Source organism: Taudactylus pleione, unplaced genomic scaffold, assembly GCF_031769625.1.
Source record: "Taudactylus pleione unplaced genomic scaffold, aTauple2 ptg000274l, whole genome shotgun sequence".
NCBI lineage: Eukaryota > Metazoa > Chordata > Amphibia > Anura > Myobatrachidae > Taudactylus > Taudactylus pleione.
The window spans coordinates 1,733,206-1,752,421 of record NW_028284676.1 but is presented as its reverse complement, the minus strand read 5'-3'; the positions used below and the strand labels follow the sequence as shown (position 1 = coordinate 1,752,421).

General features: G+C 46.0%; 1 protein-coding gene across 1 annotated transcript in view; it reads right to left on the bottom strand.

Annotated features, from left to right (window-relative positions):
- MSH5 (mutS homolog 5) overlaps window positions 1-19,216 on the bottom strand; it is a 94,400-nt gene that overhangs the window by 47,412 nt on the left and 27,772 nt on the right. The window contains exons 9-13 of the mRNA XM_088481550.1: window positions 10,392-10,437; window positions 10,173-10,311; window positions 9,487-9,549; window positions 9,249-9,377; window positions 1,346-1,418 (exon numbers count right to left, since the gene is read on the bottom strand). Coding sequence (XP_088337676.1) covers window positions 1,346-1,418; window positions 9,249-9,377; window positions 9,487-9,549; window positions 10,173-10,311; window positions 10,392-10,437 — 450 coding nt within the window. The remainder of the gene's footprint in view (window positions 1-1,345; window positions 1,419-9,248; window positions 9,378-9,486; window positions 9,550-10,172; window positions 10,312-10,391; window positions 10,438-19,216) is intronic.

The window sequence follows — 19,216 nt, the reverse complement described above, 5'->3', positions numbered from 1 at the left end:
ATGAATGTGCCCTCCTCCTGGTTAGTGGAGGGGAAGGAGCGGGCAGCACATGACCAAAATATAGAGGTCCGGTATAAGGTTTCTAATGAAAAACCTCTTGGGTGTTTTGAACATGATATTGCACTATTATGTAATTGCTGTCTGTTAATGTATATTAATAATAGATGTCACATGAAGTCACCTTTGGATAAAGTAATCCACAGAAGGATCTGAAGATACACAGATAAGCATCATACTTGTGTTCTTCTGTTTCATAGGTACACGTACTGTATTTTTATATTTAATTTTAACATAGGGTGTTTTATTATATTACAGCATTGGCAATTATTTGTTTTCTTTTTACATATTCTATATGGATGTCTTATGAGGGGATTCCGGTTGAAACAAGAGACCCTCAAAAGAGCATATTGACAGACTTCAGAATCTAGTCTGTGATACATTGCAATATTTGGAATTTGGGAACCTTTTTTTTGTTTAGTATAACATTTAAATACTACACTGGTAGGTGTTCTTCCCTCTATAATATGTCTCCAAATCCCTACACTTGTTTGAACAGAAAGGAGTAACGGGGCAGCAGATATTACTGAATAGATAACAAGTTTACATAGGAGTCAGATAATGTGACAGGTTTCATCAGACGTGAGCTTTTACATACTCATTTCACAATGTGTGAATTCATCTCCATATTAGATTAACGGGTGTGGTATAGGAGATGGACAGTGTCTAGAAAGACACTCAATAGATCGGCAACAGATGGTAGACAGACAATAGGTCGACAGGGACAAAAAGTCGACAGTGCAAATCATTGACATGGACAAATGGTTGACTCAAAAATGGTCAACATTGTAATTTAAGCCTAATCTTCACCCAAACACTCCCTTAGTGCCTAAACCTATCCCTCCCCCTGGTGCCTAACCCAAACCCTCCCCCAAGTGCCTAACCCTAAGCCTCCCCCTGGTGCCTATCCCTAAGCCTCCCCCAAGTCCCTAAGCCTTTCTTTCCAGCCTGGTGCCTAATCCTAATCCTCCCCTAAATGCCTAACCCTAACCGTCCTCTACCGCAGCCTAGCCCTAACCATCCGGCAAGTGCCTAACCGTAGCCTTTAACATGTTGAATAAACATGGAAAAACACGTCGACCATTTGTCCCTGTCGACCTTTTGTATCAGTCAACATTTTGTCCCTGTCGACCATCTGGTGTCGACCTATTGAGTGTCTATCTAGACACTGTCGATCTTTAATCCCAATACCACATTAACTGCAGTGTCCATAGTAATAATATTATGTTATATAATAACATATTCGCTCTAGAAGGTCTAAAAGTCCACAATGACAAATGTCACTTACTGTCATCCACAGCTGGGTCTACATATGGTTTAATGCAAAATCGCTTCTCTATCAGGCTCTCCTCAAAATCCACCTGGGAAAGAGTAAGAGGCAGAGGTTAGGGTGAGGCAAATTGTAAAAAATATATATATATCCAATTAAGTAGAACACAGAGGTGCGAGAGTGAGTGATGTGGGAGTGATATGAGTGAAGCCATGTTCAGTAATAAAAGTGGGATGTAGAATTGAGTTCAGACAACAAGAGACAGAGGGCCCGATTCAGACCCACTCACTAGATGCGTTCGCATGCAGCCAAAATATGCAAATCCCATGATCGCACGGCAAGACATCAGCATGCCCACTATGTCTTGGCGTGCGATCACGGTATGTATTTATACGCCCACCAGCCTGTCAACAAGACGCCCACTTTCCCTTAGTAACACACATCATGTCCAGGAAGTGTATTAAACAATCGGTAACATCGAGTAACATCGGACCCATACGCAGCACTTGTGGCTGACCATACCCTACAGCAAGCACTGCGAATGCTTCAGTGTGTAAAACAGCCATCTGACGTGTCTGATGACGCTGCGTCTTAATTATGCACGCCCCTGAAACGGCGTTCAGACGCCTGCGTTCGTACCACCACACCCCCGTTTCCATCGACCACCCCCTGTCACCACCCACAAACGGCTCATCCTGTCACTCATTCTAGCGAGGCGTCTATGTACAAGGTGAACGCATAGACTGGTTCGCGCACCCGCACTGTGACTTATACGCATGCGCAGATTGCAAACATCGGCAGGCTACGTGGGAACGCATCCTAGTGATAAGGTCTGAATCGGACCCAGAGGTCCTAAGAGAGAAAGAAAAATAAAACTGACTATAGAAATAAAGCAAATGCCGACTATGAAGGTAGGAATGCGCAGAGTACTGATAAATGTATTGTAAATGAGTTGGAGAGGATATGATTAACGGTTTGACTGTAACAGTTGAGCTTGAGATAGGATTGGATGAAAATCCCAGGGCATGGCATAGTGAGGATGTTGGGTTAATATTTAGCTTTTGCCGCTCAACGTAGCTGGTTTACCCGTAGCCAGCGTTATGTGCGTGAGGACACCAAGTTTTTCTGTGAGTTCGGAATCGCTTAGGCAAAAAGCTGGAAGGTATAACTGTACTTCATTGTTACAATGCAAACACACAGAAAAAACAAAAACACTACAAGCACTAATAAATGCCAGGAGGTTCACTGCATAAACAGCCTACAAAACAACCCTAACTGGAGATGCCATATTCCCCACGTTCCCTTGGAGCAGTCATCTGTCTGCTGTGTCCCACATTCCCTACCATTGGGTAGGGACCAAGTCCAATGTCTTCACGCTTGTGGTGGGTGTTTAGACTGAGAAAGTCCATGGAAGCTTTGAAGATCCTATCTCTAGGGATGACCTTGGACCAAGCCAAGAGAAGCCAAGACCCCCTAACCATCATTGTAGTGAAGAACAGAGAGCACTTTTTGGGAAGAGTTTCCATTTTAACCCTGGTCCAGTTCCCATGGTTGTGTGGCCTTGGTAGGGAAGGTTTAAATAAGCATTGCCGGCCAGATTGACTAACAGTATGTAAAAGAATTCCTATTGTAGAAAATGCCCAGACACATTTTAAAAGGTCTGATCCATTTCAGGAGCGTTCAGTCCCAAATTAAATCTGATGGTTCTTAATCCACTATATCACATTTAGACATTAAAATAACCCAGCAGCACAGTGGGCACTGTCTTTTAAAGTACTCACTTAGCACAGCTTCATAATAAAGGTATCATGGTAGTTAAAGGATATGGAAAATAACAGGAGATATGGTAAGAACTTACCTTTGTTATCTCCGTTTCTACGAAGTCCTTAGGGTCCACAGGGATACCTTGGGGTATAGGGCTTGGCTCCAGCCATGGGCACCACAGAGTTAAAGATGTCCCTCCCAGGATGCACCGGGCCCCCTCCTATACCCCGCCCCCAGGCCAAGGCACCTCAGTTTTAGTATCAAGCCATAGGCCGGGAGAGACGAAAAAGGAAGAAGAAAGTCTGGAACACACAAGATTCACATTCTCATAGAAAAGGGAGACAGAAACTGGTGACCAGAACAACACCCTATGGAAGCACAGGGCGTCAGGGCGGGCGCCCCGTGGACCCTAAGGACTTCGTAGAAACGGAGATAACAAAGGTAAGTTCTTCATATCTTCTGTTTTCTACCTCAGGGTCCTTAGGGATCCACAGGGATACCTTGGGGATGTCCCAAAGCAGTATCCTTCAAGGGAGGGGACGCTCCTGTGCCGAGAGGAGAATCCGCCGCCCGAAGGAAGCATCCTGAGAAGCAAATGTGTCAAAGGCGTAATGCTTGACGAAAGTATGGACAGAGGACCACGTGGGCACCTTACAAAGCAGAACAGCTGAGGCGCCACGTCGACCTGCCCTCGAAGGTCCCACAGATCATGTAGAATGAGCTTTCACAGAGGGTGGCACTGGAAGTCCCTCATGATTGTATGCCTCAGAGATCGCCATGCAGATCCAGCGAGCCAAAGTCTGTTTATTGGCAGGCCAACCCCTCTTATGAAATCCATATAGGACAAACAAAGAGTCTGATTTTCTCAAAGAACTGGTACGGTCCATGTAAATCCGCAGAGCCCGTACCACATCCAAAGAAGCCTCACCAGCTGAGAGATCAGATGAATTAAAGGCTGGGACCACAATTTCCTCGTTAATGTGGAAACTAGACACCACTTTAGGAAGGAATTCGAGACAGGTACGAAGTACCGCCCTATCCGAATTAAAAATTAGAAATGGGGGACAACACGAAAGAGCCCCCAAATCCGACACCCTTCTGGCTGAAGCAATGGCCAAAAGGAACACTGTTTTTTCCGTAAGCCATTTCAGATCCACAGAACCCAAAGGTTCAAATGGAGGATCCTGTAGCGCCTTCAGGACCACGGCCAGATCCCATGGAGCTACCGGATGGACATAGGGAGGCTGGATGCGAAGGACACCCTGCATAAAGGTACGGATATCAGGCCGCGTAGCAATCCTTCTTTGAAACAAAACCGACAGGGCAGAAACATGTACCTTCAGTGAAGCAAGGCGTAGACCTAAATCCAAGCCTGCCTGAAGGAAAGCCAACACTCTCGATATTCTAAACTCGCGAGGATCGTACGCTTTAGGGCGACACCACTCAAAATAGGTATGCCACACCCTGTGGTAAATTCTAGCTGAAGCCGGCTTATGAGCATGTAACATGGTATTGACCACCGCTCTAGAGAAACCCTTGGACCTCAAGAGGGAAGTCTCAAGAGCCACGCCGTCAAAGATAGCCGACTCAGGTCCGGGTAGAGACAAGGACCCTGAGACAATAGGTCCGGCCTCTGAGGTAACAGCCAAGGAGTGTCGATGGATAGACACTTGAGATCCGAGTACCAACTCCTTCTGGGCCACGCAGGGGCCACCAGCAAGATTTTGCCTCCTTCCTGCCTGAACTTTCGAATTACTCGAGGCAGCAGGGAGAACGGAGGAAACAGGTACGCAAATTGGAAGTTCCATCGTGCCCCAGAGCGTCCACCAGGAAAGCTCCTGCTTCTCTTGTTCGGGATCCGTACGCCCACAGCTTGCGGTTGTGTCTGGAGGCCATGAGGTCTATTTCGGGAAGACCCCACTTGTCCACCAGGTGTTGGAACACCTCCTGGTGAATAGACCATTCCCCCGGGTGTACATCGTGGCGGCTGAGGAAGTCCGCCTCCCAGTTGAGCACACCCGGAATGAAGACGGACGAAATGGCCGGAAGATTGCCTTCTGCCCAAGTCAGAATGCGGGACACCTCCCTTAGAGCCGCTTGGCTTCGAGTTCCTCCCTGACGATTTAGGTAAGCCATCGTGGTGGCGTTGTCTGACTGAACCTGCACTGGTTTCCACAGCAGGAACAGTCTTGCATGCTGCAGCGCCCTGAACACTGCTCGAATTTCCAATATATTGATTGGCAGGTCCGATTCCTCTGACGTCCACCGGCCCTGGAAGACGTGTGGGCCTGTCACAGCGCCCCAGCCCCGAAGGCAGGCATCCGTTGTTAGAAGGACCCAATCCGAAATCCAAAACGGACGTCCCCTGCTGAGATGAGACTTTTGTAACCACCACGTCAAAGACAGGCGCACTTCCGGAGTGAGCCTGATCATCTGCGTCTTTATTCGATGGGGATTTCTGTCCCATCTGGACAGGATCAATATTTGTAGAGGCCTGGAATGGAAATGGGCATACTCCACCATGTCGAACGTTGACACCATGGAACCCAGTAACTTCATCACTGAGAGAAGAGACACTCGGCGACTGCTTAGAACATTGCGTATCTTGGACTGCAACAGGGCTATCTTTTCCTCCGTCAAGAAGATCCTCTGTTGCTGAGAGTCCAACAATGCCCCGAGATGGACCATTCTCTGAGAAGGAATTAGAGAGGACTTCTTCCATTTCACTATCCAGCCATGAGCCTGCAATACTGATATTGTCAGTTGTAGATGGCTGCACAGGAGTTGTGGCGACCCTGCCAACAACAGAAGGTCGTCCAAGTAAGGTAACAGGCGAACTCCCTGCAACCGCAGGTGTGCCGCCATGACCGCCATTACTAGTGAACACCCGAGGAGCCGTGGAAAGGCCAAACGGTAGAGCCTGAAACTGGTAATGGAGGTCCGACACTGTAAATCTGAGGTAACGCTGATGAACCCTGGCAATGGGGATATGCAGGTAAGCATCCTGAATATCCAGGGACACCATAAAATCCCCAGGCTGCATAGCTAAGAAAATAGATTGCAGAGTCTCCATTTGGAACCAAGGGACCCTTAAAAACTTGTTCAGGGACTTGAGGTTGAGTATAGGTCGCTATGATCCATTTGGCTTTTGAACCAGAAAAAGGATGGAGTAATATCCGGTCCCTCTCAGGGATAACGGAACAGGTTCTATTACTCCCATCTGAAGCATAGAATGCACTGACTCTTGGATCGCTAGAGCCTTCGTTGGATCTGAAGGACGTGCTGTTACAAAGAACTGATGAGGAGGCCTTCTGCGGAAAGAGAGGGCATATCCCTGAGATACCACCTCCCTTACCCAAGTGGCTGTGGTGGTTTTGAACCAACACTGGGCGTATTGCAGAAGTCGGCCTCCCACCTTGGGATCCCCCAAGGGGAGGCCCAACCCGTCAGGCTGAGGGTTTGTCGTCCGGCTTGGCAGCTGGACGTCTGGTACTCCAAGCTTGCTTCTTGGTCTTAGGGGTCTTTTTGGGACCTGAAGGTCTCGGAAAAGACTGAACCTTAGGTTTTCCCGGAGGGCGATAAGGCCGAAAGGACGGATTTGTAGACCCAGACGGAGTCGGGGCTGAAGGTAGACATGCAGATTTGGCAGCCGCCAACGTGTCCACTATTTTGTCCAAAGCTGGTCCAAACAGGACCTGCCCATTGTAGGGTAAGCATTCCAAGCCTTTCTTGGATTCAGCGTCCGCCCTCCAAGAACGTAACCACAAGGAGCATCGAGCGGCCACAGCCGCTGCAGAAATCCTAGAGGTAAGCAGGCTCAAATCCAAAGCTGCTTCGTTAATGTACGTAGCAGAATCCCGAAGGTTACCCACTAACACTAACAACCTGTTCGCTGGTACCCTCAGAAGCAAATGATGTTTCCAAAGTGTCCGATTACCTTTCCATAGCCTGAGCCACCCAGCAGACAGCCATAGCTGGTCTATATGCTCCTCCAGCAAGGGAATAGATAGACTTTAGGCACACCTCCACTTTACGGTCTGTAGTATCCGTCAGAGAAGACATAGACGGCATAGGCAAAGTTGCACTCTTTACTAAACGCGTCACATGAGAATCCACCATTTAGTGAAGTAATCTTCCGCAAAGGGATATGTATGAGCCACACGCTTGTGAGGTTGAAATCTCCTCCAGGCCTCCTCCATGTGATCAACTAGCTGACCAGATAGAGGGAATACTGCTGCAGCTCCTTTAACCTCTTTAAAATAAGCATTAGTAGGTGCTGCAGGTAAGTTGCATCAGTAATTACCATGGCCGCACGGGCTGCCCGTATGAGGCCTGGAATGTAAATACTAGACTTAGCCTCTGCCCCTACATGAGGAGTGTCAGTGTCCGACAAATCTAGAATTTCGCCCTCATCAGACGAGCCGTCATCCTCATCATCCTGAGTGGATGGATATGACAATAACGGTCTTTTAGCAGGTCTAGATTGATCCTGCTGAGAGCCCCGCACCCCAGAATCAGACAAACCTGATTAAGGACATGTTGCGGGGGGCACTGCATTGCTATTGGCCCCGGAACTCCCAGAACAGGAGCGGGACTACCATCTGCTGTGCAAACCCCAATTGTGGAAACGTAGGAGAGGCTGCAAGCCTATTTACAAGAACAGTCAGGGCTTGTGCAAAACAAGCCAAAGGTGATTCCTTAGAGGTGCTGGCTACAGCAGAGGTACCAGGGATGGCCAAACATGCAGCACATAACCCATCCTGAAGTACCGCCCCTTCCCCCACACCTGCTTTACATCTGGAGCAGGAAAATAGGAGAAGTGCTCCTCTAACAGAATCCTCACTGGACATAGTGGTATGTGACACTCCTCTCACAGAGATAAATCTTAAACTGTGAGGTAAATTCCTACCCTGACAGTACTGGCACTGAGAGGGCTGGTCAGGAGTAAGAAATAGGGATAGTAAAATGGCTGACAGGAGAAAAGATCAGGCACACAGCGCTAGCATAAAGTCACATACAATGCAGAAATCCTGCACTAAGTGCACTATCGCTTACACAGACCTACAGCATGGCAGTGATAGCGCTACATACGCTGACCTTATACTGGGAGGAGAGATATGTAAGGGGCACCCAGGCTCCGCACCCTGCACCACAGCGTCTTGCTCATAAAATGGCCGCCGGAGGATGAAGGGAGGCGGGCCTGGGGAGGATCACTGCCTCAGCCCGCCAAACCCTCAACGTAAGGCGGCGGAGAGCAGTGATGGGGAGGAGCCTCCTGTGCGCTACAGGGAAGGCATCCTCCCCTGGCAGGCCATTAACCCCCCGGGATGCTGGAGCATGTTCCGCAACGCTCCAGCCCCGTATCCCTGGTGGTCTAGTGGAGAGCGCAGGCATCCGCCTGGCTCCACTATACTGCCGTCTCCAGGGAGCCCCCAGCCCTGGGGACGCCGGACTGTGAGTCAGCGGGCGCCTACCGCAGACGCCCGCTGCTTACCTTTTGTAGCCCCCCGTAGATCCGGCCACAGTCCAAGGCCCCCATGGGTTCCGCTAGCTGGAACCCCCAAGAGCCCACCGAGATCCCCGGACCACCACCGGTGGTCAGTGCCGGCGAGGGTGTCGGAGCGGTAGCATGGACGTCCGCTGGACAGTCCTATGCTACCGCTCTAGAAGATCTTCAGGGGCTGTTATACACAGCCCCCCTCTGCGATGACCCAGCTCCCGGCCGGGCACCTACTGAAACTGAGGTGCCTTGGCCTGGGGGCGGGGTTTAGGAGGGGGCTCGGTGCATCCTGGGAGGGACATCTTTAACTCTGTGGTGCCCATGGCTGGAGCCAAGCCCTATACCCAAGGTATCCCTGTGGATCCCTAAGGACCCTGAGGTAGAAAATGAGGATTAAATGACTGTCTATAATGTGCCAGACCAAACATTTCTAATTACACCACCCCTTACTGGCTGGAAGAGAAACAAGACTGAATAGAGAAACTGGATTAACAAAGGTGAAAGATGGAAAGGATGGACAAAATAATAGCTACAGTACAAAAAGACATATACACAAGGCAAAGGAGAAGACAGCAAGGACTTGTAGCAGGGTGACGATGTGAGGTCTCAGTCTACTAATAGGCGGATGGACTGAGTAGGGTGAGACGGAATACAAACCACTTTGCTAATGACACTGGCAATGTAGTGTAGATCACTGCTGAAAGCAGAAGAGATGCGGGAGAAGAGGGTGACAGTCTGCGGCAGAGAGCGGCAGATGTCTCCTATACACACAGCATTGTACACGGTCTGCAAATAGAAAATGAGGCTTGTAGAGAGAAACAGAGAAGACATTTACTGTAGTAGTAATAATCAAAGGATTAAATAAAATAAACAAGAGAAATGGGCAGTGAGTTACCTTGTAGAGAGCCTGCCAGTCTGATACCTTGGTGTTAGAGAGCGTCATGCGCTTCAGTATCAGCTGATGGAAGAAAAACAGCAGAGAATGACATTTTTAATAGAAAGGAAAGACAATGACAGAGATAGAGAGTTTGGGAATTTTAGCGAAATAAATAAAATTGCCACAATTTTTTTTTAACATTTTGGGGTTTATATACGGAGTCCCGACACTTCTGCTCATGTTTATGCTCGATATTTAAAAGGGCAGAGGGTTTACTAGCTGTGTCTTGCTAGTAAAATCACTGACCCTTTTAAATATTGGGCAGTGTCGGGTTTGTAAATAAACCCCTCCATGTCTGATATATAGATCCATTGCATTTAGTGGCTGGGATTATTTTATTCTGTAAACTACTTGTTTCTTACAATTCAAAAAGGTGCAGGTGTCAGTCACAGCCCTATCAAATTAAATTGAGCATAAAGCACCCCAGTGGCTATTTTTTCTCTCTGGTGGGTATTAAACTCAAAGTCCAGTTTAGCAATATTATAGGAAGTACCTGCATTACGCATAGCTCTGAGAGGAGCCTAGCCTACATTTAGATGAGAGGAAATCATAGTGCCCTCAGCACCTGGCACTTCAGCCTGTAAGATAAGCCTTATAAAGACAGAGAAGTCCTACAGTGACAGCACAACGACTCTCGGACTCACTGGGATATTTTTTATGTTCTTCAGACATCCCTGAAGGTTGTCTGTGGTTTCCTGGTTGCGGGGCATCATGAAGAACTCAATCACATCCAGGCGACAAGTCAGCTCTGTCTGGTTTCGCGTAGGCCTCAAAAACCACAGTCTAATACAGAAGGAAAGCAGGTGTGAGGAGCACGTGATGACGGATATATTCTCTAAGGAGTGAGTGGGCAAATGACTTACCGCATAATGTTTTCTCCCCACTTTGATTGGCAACGGTTTAGAAGACCTAAAATATTACAATATGCGTATGCAAAGACATAAAAACCATAAAACACTCCAAAAATTTGCTTCTCCTCAAGTTTTTCATCACAAATTTACAGCGTTCCACCCTCATTTCACACACCATCTATATATACACTGCACTGCCAGATAGTGCAGCCAACATGGAATTTATTTGGCAGCCTCTATGAGGTTTGGACAGTTCATCCACAGCTTTGCCAGAGTTGGAATATTTGGCACGAAGAAAAATAAAATGTACAAACCTACGTTAAATCCTTTTATCTAAATTAATTGAGGGACACTGACCCGTCAGCATATAGGGGGTCATTCAGACCCGGTCGTTAGCGCCGATGCGCTCGGACCGGGTCGATGGCCCCCCACAGAGCATGCGCACGACGGCGCAGGTGTGCGCATACGTGAGACCCGCTACGACCGACAGCGCCGGTAGTAGCGGGTCTCGATCCAAAGGGGGCGAGCTGTCGATGTTGATTGACAGCTCGCCCCGTTTGGAAGGCAGGCCGGGGGGGTGGCAGCCCAAACGGAGGCGTTCCCATGGGAACGCCTACCGTTTGGGGGCGGCCCCACTGACATCACTAGTGATGTCAGTGGAGAGCTTCCGGCTCTGACAGAGCCAGAAGCTCTCCGGGGCTTACGAAAAGGGAGACCCTACCCTAGGATCTCCTCGTAAGCCCCGATGGTCGCGATGGTCTCTGACCATCGCGACCATCACCGGAGCGGTCGTTAGAGCTGTGGGTGTTAACCCACAGCCTAACGACCGCAACAGAGGCGGGCGGTCAGGATGCAAGTGGCCGCCCAGTTTCTGAGCAACCGCTTGCATCCTCCGACCGCCTCTGAATGAGGCCCATAGTGCCTTAGCAAGGAGTTTGGCACTTAATACAAAATCCTCACTATCGATCTATCGCCATACACCTAGCGTCTTTTCACCATATGGTGCAACTCAGATGCTCCGCCATGGGTAACGCACCTACTTTTTCCTAAATATTGCATCTTATTTGCATCTCACCCACACAAAGCCGCTCACAGTGTAAGGTTGCTATTTTTCTTAGAGAGGAATTGGTTCAATATATGTGCAAAGTCGCAGATTAAGCATAAAGATACGTAGTGGGAGAAAAAGCCGGGCCGCTTGTTTTGGAACCTCTTTTACACAGATTTGTGACTTAGTCGCACACACATGTATAAGTACCACAAGCCCCGGTGATCAGTGTGCGCTAGCAATGTAGTTTTGTTGCTTCTTGTCATTTTAGTGGCGCAAATAAGACGCAAATTTTGAGAAAAAGAGATGCTTTTCGCAGTAAAGTCTCAAGAGCCGTGACGCGCAAAGTGGAGCTCTTTGGCGTTCCTACAGCAAAGGTGTATGAGGACACATCTGTATGTACTGTATGCAACTCTACCCTTTCTATATTCCCACCCTGTTATCTTCTAACCAAGCCCCCCAGGACCGAACAAAGGAACACAAGCAAAGAAAGAAAACAACTTTTCCCAAAACTTTAAAACTTAGAAACTTAAACAGAAGAAGAGAAGCATGAAGGGTGGGTGCACAGTGTCCCCACATTCATTCAGGATCATATTCAGAAAAGTAATTAACTCAAGTATAAAAGTAATATTTACTGTATCATTCAATGGGGCACCCTGGAACACCATCTAAAACTTGTATACATTTTTTTTTACACAAACTGATTTTATTGAAAAAGAATCAGACATTTTAAATAGAATAAAATGGAAAAAGCTTATAGATATAAACAGTTGACAATTGGTGATTCCATTTAGAATAATACAATCAAAATTCTAATATAATATAAATAAATCACATAAAAAATATACAATAAAATAAAATAAACAGTAAACAAAAAAAAAAAAAAATATAGCCAATAACTAAAAAATATAGGGGAAGGTTCAGGGGAAGGGAGATCAGAAGGAAAGGAGGAAACTAAGCGGGAGATAGATAAGGGGGTGATCTATGGGGGCAAATTATCATAGTCTCAAATAGATATTAGAATCAAGAAGAGACAGATACGGGTACAGAATTGGAGCCACTAAACATGGCGTATTGTGTAGAGCCCTTGAACAACAGCCAAGGGGACCACAAAACAGTAAAGACGGTAGGACTACCTTTAGAAAAGGATATGATGTCCTCCATATCCATATAATAGTCGATCCTCTTAAACCAATCTTTAATGGAGGGAGGGGAGGAGGACTTCCATAAAACAGGGATTACCGCTTTAGCTGCATTGTTCAAGTGTCGCAGTAAGGAATTCTTGTATGAAGCCATTGAAGAAGAGGTCATGTTTAAGAGCCAAAAGCCAGGATTTCTAGGGACCTCTCCCCCAAATCTTGGAACATTCAAATACATTTGACCAAAAAGTAACCAGGGAGGGACAATCCCACCATATGTGGAGAAGGCTACCTGGTGCAGAGTTACATCTCCAACAAACCTTTGGGACCTGCGTAAACATTTTATTTAAAAGTACTGGATATCTATACCAACGTGATAAGACTTTGAAGAGAGTTTCAAGAGTAGCTATACAAGAAGAACTGGCAAAGGTGTTATTAAAAACAATCTCCCAATCAATATCCTGAACTTTATCTTGAAGTTCTTTTTCCCACACTGCAGTAAATTGAGGAGGCAGTTCATACAAATTTCTAATAATTAGTGAGTATAATGTAGATATAGTATGGGATGGAGTCTGAGAGGAAGAACATAAGGATTCAAATAAGGTAAGTGTCCTGGTGAGGTCAGGAAGTTTGCAAGAAGCATTGATAAAATGCCGTATTTGGAGGTATTTCCAGAATTCGGATTGGGGAAGATGCATTGATTCTTGGAATTCTGTGAACGAACACACCCCTGACGAACAAACCATCTGAACCAGTCGAAAGTGGCCATCGCTCAACCAATTTTTGAAGGACAGTGTGGAGAGCCCAGAGGAAAAGTCCAAATTCCCAAGAAAGGAAGTGAGAGGGGAAACAATAGATGAAATATGGGGGAGGCATCGCAATTTCTGCCAAGCGCGTAGTGTAGGTGTTATAGTGGGGTGTCTAACAGTTGGTATTTTGGGAAGCCATGGAGCTATTTCTATGGGTTGAGCCAGACTGCTTTCCTCCAACATGATCCACTGTTTGAAACCACTCGCTTGGGTCCACTCAAGAACGCGATTAAGCATTATGGCGTGATAATAGCTAGTGATGTGGGGAAGTTGCAGACCTCCATCTTGTTTGCGGCGATAAAGGATAGCATGTTTAAAGCGTGGTGTAGAAATGTTCCAGACAAATCTATGAATAATGCGCTCCATCTCCTTAAACCATGCTGGAGGTATATGAATTGGAAGGGTTTGCATTAAATACAAAATTTGGGGCAAGGAATTAATTTTGATCACGTTAATCCTGCCGATCCAGGATAAGCGAGTAGTGCGCCATCTGGCCAAATCAGAACGGATGGTTTGCAATAGTGGTAAAAAATTATTCGAGAACAGTTGGGATAGGTCTTTAGTCAGGGAGACTCCGAGATATTTAAGTCTAGTGGGATGCCAAACAAAGGGGAAGGATTGTTTCAAAGAATTTACCAGAGATGGAGGAGCAGTCAGACTCATAGCCACGGACTTGGAATAATTAATTTAAAAATTTGAAAACATGCCAAATTTTGGAATTCTGAAACAAGGTTCGGGAGAGAAGTAGCTGGGTTAGAGAGCACTGCAAGAAGGTCATCTGCAAAGAGTGCTAGCTTATATTCCTGATTGCCTATATGGATACCAGAGATGTTCACATTACTACGTATAGCCCTAGCCAGAGCCTCCATACATAGAACGAATAAAAGAGGAGAGAGTGGGCACCCTTGCCTCGTCCCATTTGAAATAGAAAATGAGTCAGAGAGGGTTCCGTTTATCCTAATTCTAGCTGTGGGGACATCATATAATGCCAAAATTCTCTGCAGACATGAAGGCCCTAATCCCAAATGACGTAAAAGACCTGACATAAACTCCCAGTCGACTCTGTCGAAAGCCTTCTCTGCGTCAGTTGATAAAATAATAGTCTGGGTAGATGAGAGAGAGGCTTGGTGTATTAAATTAATAACTTTTGTTGTATTGTCTCTGGCCTCGCGACCTAAGACAAAACCAAACTGGTCAACTGGTCAATTTAGGTAGGAATGTTTTCAACCGGTCGGCTAGGAGCCTAGCAAAAATCTTCAAGTTAATGTTTAGGTGTGAAATAGGCCTATAACTAGGGCATAAGGTAGGGTCTTTACCCTCCTTAGGTAAGACAGTAATGTGTGCCTCCAGTGATTGTTTGGAAAAACTCGTACTATCTGAGATTGAATTAAAGGCACGAGTCATAAGGGGTGCCAGTCTATCTTTGAAAGCCTTATAATAGGCTGTAGAAAATCCATCTTGACCAGGACTTTTACCAGCTGGAGAGGAGGAGATTGCCTGATCCACCTCTTCAACGGAGAAAGGTGTTTCAAGAGAATCAACCTCTTCTGGAGAGAGCTGAGGATAGTTAAGCGATCTTAAATAAGATGAAATCGCCTCTCGATGGGTGATAATGTCCGAGTCCTGACCCAGGTTCTTAAGGTTATAGAGTTTAGCATAGTAAGACCGGAAGGACTCAGCGATTCGTTTAGTTTCATTATGGGTCTGGCGATGCTCGTCTTTTATAGCTTGAATAAATGTGATAGCACGCTGTTCACGCAACGCCCTAGCCAACATCTTACCCGGTCTATTTCCCCATTGATAGAAATGACTACGGCATTTACGGTAGGACAGTTTAATTTTATCCATGGAAAGTTTATGAAGTGCAGCTCTAGCTTCTTCCAATTTAGAATAATATCCCCGTGTGGGGATAAGGAAGCTTTGTGGGAAGTTTCCAAGGATTTGATCTCAGCCAAAAGGGCATCTCTTTGCTTCGTTTTCTGTTTTTTTAAATAGGAGCCTAATTGAATGCAAGTGCCCCGGAGTACACATTTATGTGCCTCCCACACCGTTACCTTGGAAATATCCTCTTGGTCATTTTGTTCAATATAAGAGTCTATGGAGGACTCAATTTGGGATTTGCAATAGGCATCTTGTAGAAGGATATCGTTAAAACGCCATGACCAAGGATTGAGCGTGTGTTGAGGAAGGGAAAGGGTAAGGAAAACTGGAGCATGGTCAGACCACGTGATAGACCCTATTGAAGTGTTTGAAATGAGATGCAGATGTCTGTGACTCAAGAAAAGATAATCGATTCTCGAGTAGGTGTGGTGGGGGCGAGAGAAGAAGGTAAAGTCAGATACAGCTGGATGAGCGATCCGCCGGGAATCAGCTAGCTGATGGTTGTGAAGGGTAACTCTCATCTGCCTAAACTCCTTCCCTGGCCTATAAGTTGTTTTATTGGAAGTGTCACGAAGAGGATCAAGAGGCAATTTAAATCACCTCCCACAACCGTAATTCCTTCCAATAAAGTCTCAGATTTATCTAAACAGCAGCAATAAAAGAGGGTTGACCAGAACTAGGTGTATAAACGTTCAAAAAAGAGAAGCGCTGATGGTATAGAGTACATATAACCAAAATACCTCTACCTTCAACTAGATTATGTATGGAGACATCAGATATCGGTAAGTGGCGAGCAAACAAAACGGCAACACCCAGAGTTTTACTGACTGAATTATCACTAGTAAATACTTGAGGGAAGTTAATTTTTTTTAAAGGGGAGGCATGCCCTTTCTTGAAATGTATTTCCTGTACAAGTGCTATATCTACGTTATCAGCACGGAAGGACCTTAGCATTTGGGATCTCTTTTCAGGGACATTCAATCCTTTGGCATTAATGGTGACAATCCGCAACACTTACGACTGGTCATAAATTATCGATGTGAAGATAGCATAACAGTCTGCACCCCTTGATATAGTACAAGTTACCCAACCATATATGAATGTCACCCTTAAAAAATGGGAGGGTAGTGGAAAGGGAAGAGGGACAGAAAAAGAGGGAGGGAAAGAGAGAAAATAAAAGAAAAAACATAAGCACATATAATAAACAGACATTTGAAACATTGAGTATAGATAAAGATTGAAACATTGAAATGCTGCATCTGGACAACCAGGAGACAAAAAACAGCTCCATGTCCAGGATGTAAAGAAAAAAATGCAGCGTTGAGGGGGTTCGGAGGGGCGGTAATAACAACCACCCAAACATATATTTATAAAATTAAATCAACTTCAACTAGGGAAAATCCCACGGATAACTTTGCATTATGAAACTTATAGACATAATGAAGAATAACGTCACAAATATTGCTGTAATAATTAGTTAAGATATATCAAAAATACAACAAAATGAACGTTGGCATCATAACATTTAAATGTATGATTAAGACCGAAGTCTTTTGTAGATAGGAAGAAACTGGAACGGTCTCACCAATTATAAATATAAGGTGAAGTGATCAGGTCTCTTCTACGGATGTTTGGAGAGACAAACGTCTTTTCCTCCGTTTCGAGCTTGAGACTCAATGCCAATTTTCTCCATCAGAAGGAAGGGAAGGAATCGCTAAAGGGCTGTGAAGGTGCTCCCAATCCGGAAGTGCCACTGGATTTGTACCCAAAGCCGAGAAGAAGGAAGGGAGATCATCGGGTGAATGGAGAACAAAATTCTTCCCATTATGAGTTACTTGTAGATTGAATGGAAAACCCCAGCGATATCTCAGGGAATGTTTGCGAAGTTGTTCTGTGAGTGGTCTCATAGCCTTCCTTTGTTGCAAGGTATACCATGATAGGTCGGGAAAAAGTTGGATTTTGTCCCCGTTAAAATCGACCTCTTCAAGTTGGCGGACCTTCTGCAAGATAGCTTCTTTTTGGGTATGGTAATGAAGGCGACATATTACGTCTCGGGGTTTGTCAGTGGGCAGGCCTCTCGGACGGAGGGCCCGATGTGCCCTATCAAACAAAATTTCACTATTGGGGTCTAGACCAAGGATCTCCCCAAATATTTTCGTGAGGGCATCTGTGAGATTAGGTTGCATTACATCTTCAGGTAGACCACGTATCCTGATGTTGTTGCATCTACCGCGATTATCCAGGTCGTCTATACGTGATTTAAGAGAGCGGATCTCAGATTGTTGGTGGATGAGAACTTCTGTGAATCGGTGGAAAGCGTCCGCAGATATCTCTTTGTGATCTTCCAGGCCATTAGTCCTGGTTGCCAATTCAGCCATATCCAATTGAATAGTGGCTACTTCCTGACGAATAGTAGACTGAAGCTTGGCCTCCAGAGACTGAAAGTTCTGTTTCGTTGGAAGTGATCTAACGTGAGAAAGAATTTCACTAATCTCGTCCCGGAAGGTAGGTGCTGAAGGGCTGGAACTATGATTAGCTCCTGGAGACAATCTGATGATGCAGCAGGTGAGGCTGGTGCCGAGGACTCATCCGCCGCAGTGGTACCAGCAGGCTTTAGAAATTGACGCATTTCTTGATGGGATCCGCTATCCGACCGACCACCGACTTCCGACCTGGATCCTTCCCCATTCTGAGTTCAAAAATTGTAAATTTGTTACACGGAATATGATCTGCACACAATCCCCATATGTGAAGTTGGCTAGAGGAAAAAAAAAGGATTGGGTCATCGCCAGGCACTGCCCCTCCTAAAGACCTAGGCAGCCATCAGGATTACCATCACATCATGGCAGAGAGAGAACCATACGTGGTTTCATATCCTTGGAGAAGTATGAAACTCGTGTTGGGTACAGCAAATAAGAAAAACACTCACAGTAAAATATGACAGTCTCTAGAGGATGATGAGAACTCTTTGAAATGAGTTACCAAAATTCCACCACAAGAGGGAGCCAAAAGAGCTGGTATTGTTGATGAGTATAAAATCAGTGTAGAATGCTTAAGGGAGACTTTGTTTAGTAATATAGATATATATATAGGTATTAAACCCAGGTAGGTCCCTAGGAGATGTGTAGTCGCGGCATCGGCAGCGGAGGGGATTCCAGCGGGTGTTGACAGGAGCCAGCGGCGTCTTCAACGGGTCCGCGATCCGTCGGGCCCACGAGCGGGTGCCGCAAATTTAGGTCCCGGCTGCAGGGATGGTGGATAGGCCACAGTCCACGGAAGGGTAGGAGACCCTCCCCGACTACGCAGTCCCACCACAGGGGTACCCACCGATGCTGGGCACTATAGAGGAGCCCACCAGGGGTATTAAAGCTGGATGGTGGCTGGTGAAGGTGGCGGTTAAGGCCACTATTTCAGGAGCAGCATAGATGTACTTCTCCTCCAAATGGCTGCCAAGCCACGCCCCCTAAAACTTGTATAAATTTGACACAGAAACACTGAACCTGTAAAACTTAGTATAGGGATACATGAGGACCACGCGACTGCCCAACACATCTGCTCAGCCGAGGCTCGGCTGCTCAGGAGGTGCAGACCGATCTCATAGATTGTGTTACTCTTCCGAAGCCTGACCCTGGCACAATTTTGGGATCACAATAACCTGATTTAAGAGGAACGTGAATGCCACCTTAGGATGTAGGTAGGGTTTTGTCTAAACAACAGCCCTATATTTATGAAATATGGAAATCTGAGCCCATAGCTCAGATACTCTCCATAGTATAGAGATTGCCAAAAGAAAGACCGTTTTCTATTATTATATTGTTACTAACATTTATTTACTAACATTTACTCATAGTGTCAGCATAGTCCATTGAACTTAGTAAAGACCATGTTGTAAATTCCACGAGGCAATTAGAGGACTGTATGGAGGTTGCAAATGTGTACTCTATGCAAAAACATCTGCACTTC